A 17,406-nucleotide genomic window follows, 5' to 3' on the forward strand; every position below is an offset into this window, starting at 1 on the left:
ATTTTCAACGTTGACAATACAAACCAAGCTTGTGTATCAGGTATTTTAGTGTAATCCATATTGTATTGAAGGAAGACCAGGCAATCAATGGGAACTCCTGTGGTTTTATACTCCACATGGGCTTTAGTTTGGGCCCTGGAGTCTGGTACAGTGTCTTCGCTGTGAATAAAGTGCTTTCTTGCCTCGGAACTAATCCATTTTATACTGAAATTATTACACGGTAAGAATCCGTGCATGTGCAGGAATGAATGCAGACATATTGTGAATGCCCTCACTCATGCAGTCATTTTGTCGCTACACGTATTGCATGAATTGAGAACACTCCTTGTCTTTGTGTTACAGGATTGCACAACCTTTTGCCTCTTTTTCGGTCTGGTGTGGTCAGTGGCTAGTCTGAGCTTTGTGATAAGCACTTCCTTTGTCACCGCATATCGGATAAGTTGTGCTTGGCTCTTATGTGCTATGCATCACTAGCTAGACTGCCAGGAAATATTAGCAAAGGCTGATGGGATGTATTCAGAGTATAGTTGCTCTGTATCTGCAATATTAATGCCAGTGGCACCTTAGCATTGCTGAGACTCTGTGCCCTTCTTTTGTACAGGGATGGACGTGATAGCCCAGGCCCAGTCGGGCACTGGCAAGACTGCGACCTTCTCGATTGCCATCCTCCAGCAGATAGACACATCACTGAAGGAGTGCCAGGCACTGATCTTGGCACCAACACGTGAGCTGGCACAACAGATCCAGAAGGTGGTCATCGCACTTGGTGACTACATGAGTGCTCAGTGCCATGCCTGTATTGGCGGCACCAACGTGCGAGAGGACATCCGCAAACTGGAAAAGGGTGTCCACGTAGTTGTTGGCACTCCAGGACGTGTCTTCGACATGATCAGCCGCAAGGCCCTCCGTGAGTTCTCCTATTTTTCTCATGAGGTTGTGATTATTTTTAGAATCTGTATACGGAAGCACCAAGAACGGCTCATAGCACGAGGGGGTGGGGCGGGGGGAGGGGGATGGGGGGGGAGTAGTGCATTGTGCTGTCTTAGTCGTGTAACTGAAAAATAAATTATAGGAAAACCTCGTTTATATGACAGTGCAAGTAATGCATGCACTTTCGTTCAGTTTTCAGTTTGTGTCATATCGGCGAAATTTTGACTGAATAACATGAAGGCCAAAATCAACTTTTGGCGGCCAGATTCTTAGTGACACAAGTAATTGCAAATACAGTTGATCCCGGATATATCAAACTTGGGATGCATCGAACAGTCTAGAAATCCCCTTTAACTTCCCATGTAAATGTATGGAGCTGGTGCACATGTATAGCGGACCCCCGCACAGCAAAACATCCGATATATCGAACACTGTGCTGTGCCAAAGCCCAGAAAGTGCATTCTTCCTGAAAACTACAGTGGAACCCCAATTATATGACTTTGAGGTGATCACACAAAATCGTCGTATAATTGAAGAACTAAATATAAATATAGGTAGTGACGCCTGGGCTTGCCCCCCCCCCCCCTCTCCAAAAAAAGAAAAATACAGACCGCCTAAATGAGGCAGTGGCACAACTGTGCACCACTTCAAGGAAAGTAGATTACATTATTTTTTAAAAAGACAGCTAAACATTTCATTAAAAAAGATGTGAACAAATGTTTAAAGGAACACTAAAGGCAAATATTAAGTCGACGTTGATTGTTGAAATAGCGGTCCAGAAACCTCGTAGTGCTACTTTTATGCCAAGGAAGTGCTTATTTTGAAATAAAATCGTTTTAGTGGTCCGCATCGCGTTAGCGCACTTCAAATCACCCGCCTGAAATCAGACTTTCATACGTCACTGCTGCCGTGCCCAACGTTGCCCGCCTTTACTGCGCGGCCGCCGACACTAGTAGCAGCAGAGCGAAAGTAGCGGGACCCACAGCAGCAACAACGGCCATCGAAGCTTGCCGCAATCACCGCAATGGATGTGGACTGAGAACTTGACAACGAGACATTAGTGAGTTTTAGTTTAGCGCGTGCAAGAAATGCGCACGCTAGATCTCGGCGCTTACGTTGCGCCCGCTACGGCCGTTGCGTACCTTACGGGCGCTTCTCTCGCGAGATCTCGACCGGTCGAGACAAGCAAAATGGCTGCGTCCGACAGCAGCACAAGCGGCACGGCGGTCATGGCAGTGAATAAAGCCCGCGTCCATTTCGGAATTTCCCTCGATCGCAGTGTCACGTGCTACTGTTGGCGACATCAGAGCACAGTTGTCTATGTAGAGGAGCTACGTCACAGCATTACCATCTACGTAGGGCCATTTTCTCATGTACGTCATCCCCTCATTCTCTGGGAGCGCGCCCGCGAAAAGGGCAAGCAGCGTTCACCTTGAAATTTGACCCATTTCCGCAGTGCGAAGCGTTTCAAATTTTGTCGGATGTGATCGCGAACGCCCAGTGTATGCATTGAGCTCGTTAGCTCAAAATTGGTGAGGGGCCCTAAATTGTTGAGGGGCCCTTTAACGAGATCCGGATAATGAGGTTTTACTGTTTATACAAGGCTGGTAGTAAACAAAAGGGACGCCGATGATTGTGATGGAGGCAGTTGACTTCAGTTGCCCATAGTGGCCAGACTTGCAAAGTTTTTCTTCCAATGACCGGTATATAAGATGGGGGATGACTTTTAGGGCTGTTTTTTGAAAGAAAATTCAACCTATATTCTGGTTTTTACGGTAAGTATATCTTCATTCATTGTGAACAAAAAAAAAAAAACTCAGAAAATATCTGTCCTCTGGCCTGATTTTCTTGTTCATGATAGCACACTAGTGAGTGCTGTTTTTCTCAATTACAACTGTTCACTTGGTTCCAGTGTTTCATGACAACATGGTAGTCCGAGGATTGCAAAACTTATTAGACAAATAGGAAATTTTTGACCAAATTTACCATTCACTTTTTTTAACATGACCCCCTGAAAAATAGTGAACTCCCGTTAAGACGAACTCGGTTAAGATGAATTCTCGCTTATGCCAAACAACACGGGACCGTTTATTTGGTTTCTCATAGACTCAGTGCAAAAAAAAGTTAGCTTAAGACGAACCGCCCGACTGTACTCTTCTGTCAAGACAAACTTTCGCGGTGACCGAGAATGCTGGCAATTCTGTGAAACGAACATTACAGTCTTAGTAATTCAGGTGATTGAGAAAAACCAAAAAAGAAAAAAGGCGCTACGTAGAGCAAAGACGCGAAGCAAAAAACAAATCGCAACGCGGAGGGCGCGAGATAAACAAAGAAGAAAGGTCAGCGGATAAAGCCGGTATCCCCCTCACCCTTAGCCTGTAGGTGGGGGAGGTGCCGCCTTTATCTGCCGAGAAAGCAACAAAAAGCAAAAATGTTTGAAAAGCTGGGTGAGTTCGATTCTAAAATATTTACTCCGACTTAACGCAACAAAAATATAACAAAATTACATAGACGTTTCGCCACCTATGCGGGGGGCATCCTCAGTGTACACTGGCACCAACTGAGCGGAGGCTGCCCAGTCCACTGTTAGTCACATATGTCCCTGTAAGTGTCAGGCAGGGAGCCGCGGTTGTTATGGCAAGCCGATTTGTTGTGACGGATGAATCAGGATTCCAGGAGTTTTCTTTGCCCCCACCTTTGTTCCCGAGCCAGCGTCTTCGTACTGTAGGAGTCGAAGGTATGCCCTGTTGTCCAGCAGTGTTCGATGAGCTGTCTTGGAACGCGTGGCATGGGTGGCATTTGCTACGTCCCCTTTGTGTTCTTTGAGCCTCGTTGATAGTTTGCTTCCTGTTTCGCCAATGTACCGTATTTACTCGAATCTAACGCGCCTTTTTTCCGGGAAAACGAGTCCAAAAATCGCATGCGCGTTAGAATCGAGTACCGAAAAAAAAAATCTGTTATCGTATTGCCATCGACATTTCAAAATGGCCGCCTCCTACGTGCCTTGGCCATTTCTGCTATTTTTTCAGTTTGTACGTGTGCTGAGGAGATTGTCATCCCGTTCTGCGTTCGCATCGACGGCATGGAAGTGCCGACTCCAAATACTCGACTAGTGTACCACGATGCCGCATTTAAGAGAATAGTTATTACATGTGCAGAGAGACGGACGGAAATCGGGCCGCATCACGGTTGTTCGGAGTTCCCGAAACGTGCGCGCGAGACTGGCGCAAACAGAAGCAGATTTTTTACAGCAAAGCTTCACGAAAAAGTTTCTGTGGACAAAAGCAGGGCCGGTTTCCCGAAATCGAAGAGTGTTGACAGTGACAAGGAGTTGTCCGACAGCGACGAGGACTGATCCATTACGCGACTCGTATCGCCGCCGTAGTGGTGACAGTTTTAGCGGCAAGGCCCGCTTTTTGACTTTGTGTTTTACTTTTTTGAAACTTTAGTTCTTTAAAACCCAAATACTTGTTCTTCTGATTGTGCGAAGTTTGACTCCTACGGACTTTTTTTGTTCTTTTCTCTCACGAAAAATGGGTGCGCGTTACAATCGATGTATTACTTTATTTTTTTTTTTTGGTCGCGGAAAACGGGTGCGCGTTACAATCGAGGGCGCGGTAGAATCGAGTAAACACGGTAAGTAGCGTCACCATCTCCGCATTGTCCTTTATATACGACCCCGCTTTGATCGTTCGCAGGTGTGTGGTCTTTCGGCTTAGCGAACACGTGTTCCAAGATGTAATGAGGCCCAAAAACAATTCCTATGCCCAGCGGCTGCAAGGCTCTCCGAACAGTCAGATATACCTTAAACGCACGGTATAGACACAATGGATGTCGTCTTTCCTCGTGGCGCACTCCTCGTTCCTCTTCGCATGCGCATCTGGGTGTCGTTAATAAACGTCCTGGGATAATGCCGTCGTTCCAGTGCACCAACCATGTTTTCCCCTTCATGTAGCCGCAACTGTTGATTAGAGCACACCGCATCACAACGCGACAACAAGGTGCTCACGACAGACCGTTCGTGTTCGGTCAGGTGATGAGATTCAAAGGACAAAAAATTGCTTGAGTATTACCATATTTGGGAGGTGTTTTTGCTGAATGTGTTTTGTGGTATGGTGGAGTTGACCTTAAAGCACTGGGACCATGCAGTTCCAAGGTGGTTGCAGTTGTCGAAAGGTCAGAAATTATGGCACTAGTTATGGGTGAGGTGCCATGGCAATCTTTCCATTGGTGCCTCAATCACTGGTGCAACAGATCTACCTCATTGAAGGGTGCGTACACAAAAGTTTGTTTGGTTGAAAGGAATCAAATCTAAGGGAAGACTGCAGATCCTAGAAGGGTGAAAACTGGTTTAAAAAATATTGAGGAAGACTTCTTTTTGAGGTGTTTGTACTTCTGAGCACCTACCCTCAAGTTATGCAAATTTTAGTAAAAAAAAAAACAAAATGCCAAGGGGACAAAATTTGTTCGAACCTCCCGAGAACGCCACGAGTGTTCAATCCGGCTGAATGCCTCCTCCTTAGGCTTGATTTAAAGCTGTTTTCTTTGTGTGCAACTTGCACCATCTCTTAATGCCATCGTTCTGGCACAACGGCAGATGTTGCGGTTTTGCACTTCCCATTAGCTGGCATGACAGGCGCATCATTTTTTCCCTTTATTTCTCTGCAGCGGCTACCAGTTTGCGCACGTCTGCTTTCGCGCTAGTGTTTCTCAATGCACTGAGTTTCCACTTTGGGCTGGTAGTTTTTCCAAGTAGTTGAGATGCCCAGGTACACTCAACTGAAACAGTCTACGCAGCAAGCTTTTGGAAGTCGTAACAAACTGGCTTGGAACAAAAAGCAGAAGGCGTCTGTCACAAGTGCACTGTCGGGACCTGTATTAATCGGTCTCAAACATGTTTTCTCTGTGCCAGGAATGTCGACGCTGCCCTCTAACAACACTGCGGGAGTAATTTCCAGTGTTGAATTGTGTCTACTAGTTCAACAGTATACAGTTAAACCTGGATATAACAAAAGTGACAAATTCCCGAAAAATTCGTCGTAAACAGGTTTTCGTTATATCCAGTTTCAGCACGAAAATTCAAAAAAGAACTGCACAAATTAAACATAAGGGGAATTGAAGGGAGAGTTCACCCAAAACATTTATTTAGAGGCAAACCTGAACGTTTGCAGTGCATCAGTGCAACGCTGCTCCGTCATCGTCTAGCTGTGGCCTCCGGGATTGGCTCTGGCAATGCGACGGCATGTTTCCGGAGCCAATTTCTGAGGCCACGGTCTCTTGAACCCATGGCGCGGCGCAAGAGGGCAAAGCATGTGACGACAGTGACGAGTCGACTTCTGAAGATCCGTTGTCACCGTGGTCGCGGACAGTTTCTACCAGCGCCTACTCTGACTTGGTAGTGGCGACACAGTTGTTGGCATTAAAAAAATCGCAGCTTTGGCCGCTTCATGCGCGCACATTGAAGCCACACACACATGCACGGCGTCAAAAATGACGAGCGAACTCCATATGCGGCCGGCGCGAACTCGGAAGTGTAATGACACGGAGCAAAATATTTTTTTAGTACCATCACCTAGTGTCACATTAACGAAGTGCAGTTGAGAGACTACTGCAACAACCGAAGAGTGCCACTGCCAACACAAAAGCTGTTTTTCTTTCTTTTTTAAAGAAAGCTGGTGAGATTAGCGTGGTGGGACACGCGAGCGGCTGGATTAGCTGGATGAGGTTGGGAGGGGGGGGAATTACGTCTGCATACGCGCCCGTGGTGGCAAGAAAGCCGGCTCGAGGATAGCAGGCCTGCCTGCCCACCTTGCGCACACATGCACGCACAAACGAGCACTCGTAGTCGCCGGGGCTTCTAGCGAGCCATGCGCGATGTTGCCACTTCGTGCTCACGTAGGCGTGGTAACCGCAGAAGATGCATGCGGTTTCTGCTCATGCCAAAATGACAAAATACGGGACAAAATCCCGAGGCTGTAGGCAGCGAAAATTCGTTATGTCAAGGGTGTCTCACTCTGCCACTTTGTTACATAGAGGTCCCAAATACATGTGCTTCTATGGAGTAATGGTGGGGAATAGAAAAACTTCGTAATATTAGGGAATTTGTTGTATGGAGGTTCGTTATAGGCAGGTTTAACTGTATCATCTGCAAAATATCAACAGCGAACATAACTTGGAAGGTATTTTACATGAATTTTGAAGTTCGCGTGCGCGATCGAGCATCGCCCCTCAAAAAGTGACCCACAAATACCCCCCTACTTCCCTCACGTCCCCACGCTGCAGTCAATACCACAAGTTATGATGACGTCATAGCTGCCATTTTTCTTTTTGCCGCGTTTGCTCCAGCAGACCACTACGCGGACGCTTTCTCGCGAGTCAGTGGCCGCAGCGCACGCATCTAAGGGGCGGACTCATCTTAGACATTTTTTCTTTATTTCTCCATCAATTCTGATGAATTTGCACAGGTTTGTGCAGCTTTTTCTGCTGATTTCAAATATGTAATTACTTTTCCTCTAAGTATTCTAGTTCCCGAGATAACTTTTCACCCCCATTGTTTAAGGCCTCGATATAAATTAAAGTGCTCAATTAAAAGCAAAATTTAAAATATGGCAATGTTCACTAATGAGTAAAGGTTGAAAGTATGCAACTAGTTTTTTTTTTTTTGTTTGCTTTTCTTAATTATTTTAGAGCAGACAGAACTTTACATTATGAAAAGCATTTAGCATCCTGTGACAATTTTGATGACTAAATAATTAAGAGATTGTGCTCAAAATACTGCTTCCATACTTGGATTCTTTACATATTTGTGTTCCCATTGCAAGAAGAATTATTGTTGTACCTGCTCTAGATGCCAAGATATACGGGCCTCAAAATTGAACGTTCATAAATTTACATTTTGAGAAAAGTGCGAAAAAGAAATAGCACACTGTTCAGTTTAAAAATAACCAGTAGAATGCGCATATTTTGCAGTGCAGACACCAGGCCTATAATCTGACTGCTGCTTAGTATTGTAATGGCCCTTTAGTGCCAGCTGGACACTCTTGGCTGTGGCATGTTTGAGATTAGACTCTGCCGCTTGGTGCCTGTCTTCTTCACTCGTCCATCTGATGCTTGGGAGGCTGAGTTTTGGACTGAGTTCTACCAAGATACCTAACGAGGGCCTCAAATTGCCACATTTGATTTTCATTACTGCATCTGCATCTACAGTTTCAACTATAAATAGTGAAGATGCCAAAGCCCAAATAAGAGAATGAAGGCTTTCATTTACCCCTTTGACATATTTCTAGAAGCTCTATTCTGACAAGGTGCTCATAAATTGGTACCATAGCTTTGGACACATGTGCTGGCAAATTATAAAGATGCCTCGAAGCAGGCTCTCCATTTTTTGCTGCTGCTGCAAATTGGCGGCACCAAGAATCTGGGCAGTCAGAATGATTATTACAAAAAAATTACTGCATCCTGGAGTATGAAAATTTGCAGGCACGTAGAAAAACGCTTGCTGAAACCAAAAATGTCATTTTCAAAAAATGGATTTTTTTGCCATTTCTCAGTCCCAAAGACCAGTCTGCCCCCTTAAGTTTTGTTTGGCGATACTGCTGTCCCGTTTCCTGTACGGACTTCTTGATGCGTACCATGCGGAAGTGCGTCGCAGTTCTGTGTGCTGACGTGATCAAGCGTTGCACACACTAGGTAGTGATAGTTGCACCCGGCGGCTTGTTTTTGGAGCTATCTCAAACCAAAACAGAGACTGGTCAGTAATGAGGAGCATGTAATTATCTGTCGCGCACGGCAGCAAACGATGTGCCTTGGTTATGACTGACAGGCCCCCAGGAACTCATTGCAGCAAACGTGAGGCCAAAATGTTTGTGTCGGTGTCCCTTTGAAGGGGCCCTCCACCACTATTCACCCCCTCTCTCCCCCCCCCCCCCCCCCCCCATTTTTACTTGCGGGTTGTGTAAACTGATGGCTGGGGATAATTTTAGCATAGGTCTAAGCACTGATATGAAATGATTTAGAATTTTAATCGCGCAATAATGTCTCTACATCGCTGATAACCGCATCAGTGCATAGTGGTGCTCGGCAGAACTATTGCGGGCGGAAATGACAACAATGCGCGGCCAGCCTACGATTGGATAAATGTAACATTAGAAGTGATCGTGGCTTGGCATCAAAGTTGAGGTTACTATTGGGTTTCGTTTTTCTTTTCTGTGCTTTTTCAATAAACTCCAAATAGATGCCGTCGCAACAGAAAAGATCACTACAACCACAAAGCACGACAGAGGCGCTGGCTGCCATTTCACCTCTGCTTTTTTTTTGCCTGCGCCGGTTGGATGCCTATGCGAAACGCTTCGCCCTCTTCCCTCTTTTTGCGTCTGTACGTTTGCGAGCTGCCTCTTTCCGCACGTGCTGTAGGCTCTTGATTGTTGAAGTGGATGCAAGTAACCCTCTTCGTTGAATGACCGTATAGATCTTATGCAAAATTGCTGCCATCTGTCGGAGCTTTGACGAAGCTACCGATTCGGTGCCATGTTGGAGGCTTGTGTATGAATCCTATTGCTGTCGCTGCTACGACTCCTGCTACGATGGTAGTAAATCAGGGCATAAAAACGTCAGATGAGTGTGTAAAGGCCTGTACACGTTACCGGCATTTCCTAGTGATTACGTTGACAGTTATTACGTGTAAAGAACTGCCTCACAACGAGAAGAAGGTATAAGTTTGTCACAGAGTCACCTGTGTAGGCATGCCGTCGTTGCGAATGAAACTTTGTGCTAGGTCATAAATTTTGTCTGTCTGTGTTCAGTGTAGCGAATAACGCGCTGTTAACTATCGGTATATCGCGCGTGTAGTGTAGGATGATTAGGAAGAGGCTTTAGCGCGCAACAGGGCTAGGCACAGCAATGACGGTAAGTGCTGTTGACTCATTTCAAAGCGTATTTCATAAGAGGCAGCCTACGTTGACATGATGTATTGTGCACCTAATTTTAAATAAAATGCTGACATCTTTCTTTATTTTTTATTTTTTATCTCATGCGCGTGAAAAGTGAACATCAAAAGTTTTTGTTGCTCCAAGAAGTAGGTGCCGATTAGCTGGTATTTTATTGACTATCCTTCCGGCATGTGCCCGTAAATAACACGATACGCCAAGTATATTCGCGTTCACATCGTTGCCTGCGGGTCTTACAGGCGCCTCTCAATTTCAACTCATTCCTGCAAGAGAGTTTTGCGTCGCCGACTGAACACTTGTGAAACCACCTCAGCGCGTAACCAATGGTAGTGCACTCACGGTCGAATGTAACATATTTCTTGGAACAGCATTTTTTTAGTTTCATACCTGAAGTCCCACACACTTGAAGGATATGTTGCAGGGGCATAGCCAAGGAGCTGGGGGACGGAACCCCCCCCCCCCCCCCGGAAATTTTCTATTTCGCACACATACACACGGACGCACGAACGTACAAACATTTCAATTGAAACCCTCGCCCCGAAAAAAATTTCTGGCTACGCCCCTGATATGTTGACATTTCATAGCACACGGGGGTTGATACAGGATTTTTCCAAAGGGGGATGAGCTTTTGGGAGAACTTGATATGTGCTCTTCTTGGGGAATCAATAAAGAAAAAGTAAGGGGAGGGGAGGGGAGGGGGGGAAGGCGTGGTCAGGACGAACGGGCCACGCCTCTGAATTTCGCAGTGATAGCACATGAAATGTTTCGAAAATACGCATATATAGTGAAGCAGTACGCGCGCCATGCAACCCAACAAACGCTACATTGTTAAACTCCACAATCGAAAAAAAAAAAAAAAAAACTACCAGCAAGACCCTCTAGCACAATTGGTCCATTCGCTGAGAACCGAAAATGCGCACGAGCAACCTATCTACCACGTTATTGTTTTCGCAGTGTAATAAACAAAGTAATGTTGTCAACAGCTGTGCAGGCATGCGCGAGTAGTCGCGATGCAGCTTTGAAGCACGTACACGAAACCGGTTTGTCTGTGCCTGCAAGCACACGGCACGAAAACTGTCTCGTTCCGGCATGACACGAAAGAGTATTCTCTGATGAGTGCCGATGCTGTCACATAGCGCATCTATTATTAACGGCGAACGTAAACACGGCGTTAGTCGTAAGCAGCAACCAGAGTCACGGAACGATCTGCTGATTCTCGTCGGCCACGAGGAAATCTAACAACATGGAGGTTAGTTTCTTATAAACCTTTTTTCAGCATGCCGATTTCCTCAATCTGAGCAACACGGCACACGAAAATATGACGGCATTATCGTTCGTATCAGCCGCCACACGTTGATACGTATGCTCCGTATGTACATATGCGGAGCGCGCTTAGCCTTCAACATGGCGGAAATGTGCACAGCGGTCGCTAGATGGCAGCAGATTTTGCATAAGGTCTATAATTCGTCGGGCTGCTCACCGAACAACCCGCGTAGGGGCGACAGTGTTTCACCGCCTTTGCTGCTCCCATACCTGCCAAGTCTCCCGGATTTTGAACGTTTCTCCCGGTTGTACGGGTCATAGGAAAATCTCCCGGAAATCCAGTTTTACCCCGCGCGTCCAGTGCATTGCGCGCCCCGTGCGTCACGGTGACGCGAGGTGGGACGTTTCGCGTACAGATGCGCTACACGCAATTTAAAAATTGATCCTAAATGTGTTATAGTTTATATCAGCCGTTAATATTTCGTAGATGATGCGTTTGTGTACACAAAAATCTATCCCACAAGTTCTCGCCTTCAAAATATTGTGTCACTACTGCTTTAAGTGGAGAGCCCAGCACTTAAAAGGGTAGCCGTTACCGATGTCTGTCGAGATAACGCGTTCGCCAGTGCTCGCGACCGTCCCCGCCTCAACGGCGCCCCTTATGGTCCCTTGCTCGACGAAATAACTGGTAAGCAAGCGACAGGCCTCGCACGCGGAGCGATGTTATCGCATGTGCCCTTCGGGTGACGGTGACGGCCGGGTCGTTTCATCTCTGCTTCAACCGCGTTCGTCCCTAGCGCTAGTGCGTTTTTACTCGCACGTGAAACAGACGATGCGTAAGCGACGTTATCGGTTTGGACTCTGTACAGATCAGCGGCGACCGCAAAATCCCGCTGAGAGTGTCCATATAATTGCTATGGCAGTACCCCCACCCCCCCCCACCCCTCGTTGAGTAGATCTCCCGGACTCCGTTCCTCCAAACTTGGCAGGTATGGCACTGCACAAGTGCGTTTGTAAAAATTTGCTCGCGCAAGAGAGCACTTGGAGAAGCTGCGAGTGGAACGCTGTGCAAGTTCTCATGAAGAGCTACTGCTGTTAAGATTGTGCTGTGCCTTTCACATGGAAATTCTTCCGTACAACGGGGATTTTTGGTGAACAAGGAATGTCTTGTGGGAAATATGAAGGAGTCACTTGTAGCACTTAAGGTTAGTGTACGATGAGGTGTCTGCAGCAGGTAGTGTTGCAGAAGTCGACGTAACAGACAATGTGATAGACATGGTTGGAAGTGCCAGCATTAAATGGAAAGAAGACTTGGAGAGGAAAAAGAAGGAACGATTGGACGTATTGGATGCTGAAAGAAAAAGAGGACTGCAACTCTTGTGAAAGAGCTTCAATCAAAGAAGCAAAAACTGATGGAAGACGCACAGCTTCAGGTCTCCATGCTGCAGCAACAGATTGAATCTTTGAAACAGTGAAGGCATTGCCGATGCAAATAAACAAGCTTTTCTGTTTGTCAAGGGACAATTATTGTCTTAATATTTTATTCATCGTAAAGGATGCTTTCAGCCAAGGGAATGCAATAAAGCAGCATGGTTTCCATTTTATATGAGTGGCTCATAATTTGTTTTTGCCACTCAAGAGTTGGTTGCCAGTGTGCAGTTTCTTCCAAGCAGACCTACCGGTCATATAATTTGCTTGAAATGGTCATGGAAAACCTGGAAAAGTCGGGGGGGGGGGGGTCTGGAAAACTTTAATTGGTAGACAGACACCCTGGTCATAGAAACTGACTGATAGCATCCTGTGCGACCGTTACGAAAACAATCTTTACCTACGATCAAAGCTTATAAGTCGCTCCTTCTGCAACTACAGTAAACAGCTAAGCAGATGCATAAAGAAAAGGGCAGTGTATACTGGTGTTTAAGATCACAGAACATAACTCAATTCCTGAGCATGACTTTGCTCATGCCAATATACAGGGTGTTTTTTTTTAAAGACAATGCAGTTTTTATAAGAGATCTATAACAGTCAGGCTGCTGTCGTTATCACACATTAACTCTATGTCAAGTCGGAAATACCTTCCCGCACCTGAAATGACGTTTACGTGACTAAGTAACAAACAGTTGTTACTTACCTTTTTATTTATTGACTTGAGGGCAGTTGTTTACATTAGAAAGTTGTAGTGTATGATAATTCATGGCGTACCCATTTTTTAGAAATCACAAAAGTTGCACGTAGTTCGAGATATTCGGCATCATGTCTCAAGGGCAAAGTCGAAACTGACTGCGCCCAACACGCACAAAGCACGGCGGAACACCGGAATGACACGTGACAGGGAAGTGACGAATTTTCAATGAAGGCATGCTGATGCAGAATATGGTCAGAAAACTCTGCAAGCATTCTGAAATACACGAGTAGATTGCCTAATGTTTGTGTGCGATGGATGGTGCTTATCTGTTTCTTAAACTATAAGGAGGCGCGAAAAAGTATTTTGCCTGCCTGCAAGAAAAAGCGCCACATTGGCTGCCTCCGAGTATTATGCTTCCCAGACAAAGAAAAGGTTGCTATTACGGTTTTCTTGTGCGTAGTTCGAAAGAAACGGATAAGCACCGAACACTACGCGCAAAAGTAAGGCGATGCGCAGGCACAGTAAGGTGACTTTCAGCTTTTTACGAAAACATACAGCCCGCGGCGCGCCTTCATTCAAATTTCGTCACTCCCTTGTGACGTGTAGTTCTGGTCTGACGTGGCAGAATGGTCGCGCTTCTTGTGCGCCTTGCGCGATCAGTTTCGACAGTCATTCAATTCTCTTTATGGTCACGAAACTTCCGTCACGCTATGGGCAAGCTTCATATGCTGCTTGAAAATGCCGCTGTGCTGCAGAGGGGATCGTCTGGGCCGTCTGCATATTGCAATACTCGCGCAGTGCGAGACAAGCTGCTGGATATGTTTCAGTTAGCAGAAACGTCTCAGGGCTAGGATGCCTAACAGACGTTGCGTGCCGGGGTGCCGTTCCGGCTACAAGAGAACCAAAAAGGTGTTGTTTTCTTTACCATTAGACAAGCAGCAGCGCGAGAAATGGAAGCGGGCCATACCGCTGCAGGAAAGTGGTGATCTTAATTTTGAGTTGAAGTATACATGTGTGTGTGTGAACCATTTTGACGCCTCGGACATTGTCACTGCGTACGACGTACATCAACGGCAAATCTGTGTCCCTGAAACGCGACAAACCAACGCTGAAGGCTGACGCCGTTCCAAGAATTTTTGAAGGACTTCCTTCGTATCTCACAAAGCACAAACCTCGATCTCGCTCATCGACAATGCGACCACCATGCAAACGACCACATGAGTCATCCTGTGAACAGCTCTGAGCATCGCCGACCCCGTTTAGACTTCACCATAGCCACACGAATTGGCGTGTAACAGCTCGTATTTTTGCCTATGTTTACAACTCACACCGCTGGCACTTTGCTGCGAATGTGCGGTGTTTAATTTGACGGAAATGTTATAAACCTGTACCTATCGTAGTGTCGTGTTGAGACGAATGGAGAGGCTGCAGCGGCCGCAATTCGATGGGGGCGAAATGCGACACCGGTGTGCTGAGAATTCGGTACATCTAAAAGGACCCTAGGTGGCAAAAATCATTCAGAAGTCCCCTGCTACAGCGTTCGTAATTATATCTTGGTATTCTGTCGTTAATTTCCGAATTTTAATTTTTCCGGCTGATACCACCGCGAGCTGCATGTTTTAATTTAGCTGGTTTTTTTCCTCCTGGGTGCTCTAAAATTTTAAAACAGAAAACACATTCAGGAATGTATTTATGCATGCTGAGTACTGAAAGTAAAAGCATTGAAAGCAAAGCGACCGTTGCGGAAGTTTAGAAAGCTGAAACACCGAGGCTGCACACAACCCCAGCGATAGCAGCGTTCGCATCGCCTCTCAAGCACAGCTGCGCCTCTGACGGCGGCCGCTGGCTCCATATGAAACTGACGCGGCAGTTTCGTGACCGTTAACAAGCATTGCATGACTCTGGTTTCGATTTCACCCTTGAAATTTGATGACTAATATCTCTATCTACATACACCTTTTGCGATTTCTAAAAAATAGGCACTCCATAAATTGGCATGCACTACAACTTAGTAATATGAACACCTGCCCTCAAGCCAATGATTAAAAAGTTAATTCAAAAGTTTTTGTTGATTAGTCGCAACAGTGTCAATTTAACTGCGGTAAAGTATATCTGCCTCGACGTGGAGTTTGTGTGCGAAAACGACAGGAGTCTTACTGTCGTAGGATTTTTATCAAAAATCTGTGTTGTTTAAAAAAAGCGCCCTGTATTTGTGCTCGTCTGTCTTGGCCGTGACCTGAGCTTGGCTTGAGGGCATTCTGCGGCGGTATTTTGTACGCGTTCCTTAAACGGAGAGGCGGTCCGTCCGTTTGAGGCGCACGCGACTCGTCAATTTGAGCCTGAAAACTGCCAATGAGCGAAGTGGAAGCCTGCGTTTCAATCCAATCCAAGCCGCCTGGCAGCCATTTTAATCCACCAGTTTCGTTTCGGACGGTCTCTCTGACCGTTCTTTCGCCTCCGTCCAAAAGCAGACACGTGACAATCAACGTCGCGGCGCTCGTCAGGCTCACATTGACCAATCGCGTGCGACTCAAACGGACGGGCCGCCTCTGTCTGTTTTTGGAATGCTTACAAAATACCCCTACTGGTGTGGCCAGAAGCACTTTTAAAGGCTTAGCTCATTCAGTGGCGGTGCAGTGATAGACGTTCTCAGTTCTGCACTCTGTTTATGAAAATGCCCTGTTTTTTTTTTTCTTCTTTCTTTCTTTTCTTTTTTTTTTTTAACCCCTCGAGGGCTCGTTTTCAGTACAGTCACAAGGGTTCTTATTAGGTGGGCTAGTTGGTTTGTTGACGTTTTGGCAGAACAGTGCAAAATATGGGACAGGGAACACACAGGACACAGTGCTGTGTGTTTCGCTGCGCCATATTTTGCTCTGTTCTGCCATAATGCTGACAGATGTTCAGTTCTCCAAACATGCTGACCTGTCAGAGAATATTCTCAGAATCGTCATGGAAGACCTGGAAAAGTCGGAGAATTTGGAAAAATTGAATTGGTGGACACCCTATAAACTAATCTGTGGCAACACTTTGGGAAATTTGGCGAATTCTAATATTAAAGATGCGGAGCCAAGAAATCTGAAATTATAGCATTATTGAGCAATGTGCCATATTCGCGATTTTTGTTTTCCATAAAATATCAGCAACAAAACTGCAAGTTTTTGCAAACGCACATTATCGTAGTATGCCAAGAAAAATTCTGACTCGCAGCTAGAACAGTTCTTTTGTAGGATCTTGTCAAAATCCCACTTTCTCAGCAGTTCGCCAAAGCGTTCTGCTGAGTTGAGACTTCCAATTTTTTTGACTAAGGCAAAATTTTTTTTCGCAGAACTAAGAATGGTATCGTGCCCTGGGGACTCGCACAGTGAAATATTTTTTTTTCAGTGAAATTAAAGGGAGTTCACGGACATGCACCGGCATTCTTACCTGAAAACACCCTGCACATTTTAAGTGAACTAAAAGTTGAAAAATGTGCTCCATTCCAATACTAATATAGAGACCATTAATCACGGTACACCCGTAAAAGGCCCTGTGATCGGACTCTTCTGCATCTTCTCTCTTTTTTGCCGTGTAGAGTGCCAAAAGTAATATTGCACGACGTTAGTGAAGAGACAAAATTATAAATCCACGTCTAGTAATGACCACAGGACTTGTTTTAGCCAATACAAGATAGTCTTTTTTTTATTAGTGGGGTTCTCAAGTCATGTCCTGTGTGGTTGTCTGTGATAAGTGCTGGCCTTACTGCTAGAGAAGCACTGCTTTCATTTTTGTTGCATTTTGTACCATTGCTCTAATAGTTCGCAAGTTTGTCTGGGTGCTACAGGGGACTGATATTTTTGCATATTTATGGTGGCTTGGAGACTTAATTTTTCAATATAATGCACTCTATGACACTGTTGTCATCTGAGCTTAAAAGCTGCATTTTTGCATTCTAGGAACAAACAACATCCGCATTTTTGTGCTGGACGAGGCTGATGAAATGCTGTCCCGAGGGTTCAAAGATCAGATCTACGACGTCTTCCGGACGCTAAACTCAAACATTCAGGTATGTCTTTGTGCTTTAAGGGTCTTACAAAATTTAGTGCTGAGAAATCTCAGTGATATGTGATTAGTGAGTGAGTACTCATGAAACAGGGTTATTAAATG

General features: G+C 45.6%; 1 protein-coding gene across 1 annotated transcript in view; it reads left to right on the forward strand.

The window, feature by feature from the left end:
- Positions 1-17,406, forward strand: part of LOC119388254 (eukaryotic initiation factor 4A-I) — an 84,592-nt gene that overhangs the window by 26,560 nt on the left and 40,626 nt on the right. The window contains exons 4-5 of the mRNA XM_037655926.2: positions 602-907; positions 17,196-17,305. Coding sequence (XP_037511854.1) covers positions 602-907; positions 17,196-17,305 — 416 coding nt within the window. The remainder of the gene's footprint in view (positions 1-601; positions 908-17,195; positions 17,306-17,406) is intronic.

Source organism: Rhipicephalus sanguineus, chromosome 3 (genome assembly GCF_013339695.2).
Source record: "Rhipicephalus sanguineus isolate Rsan-2018 chromosome 3, BIME_Rsan_1.4, whole genome shotgun sequence".
Lineage (NCBI taxonomy): Eukaryota > Metazoa > Arthropoda > Arachnida > Ixodida > Ixodidae > Rhipicephalus > Rhipicephalus sanguineus.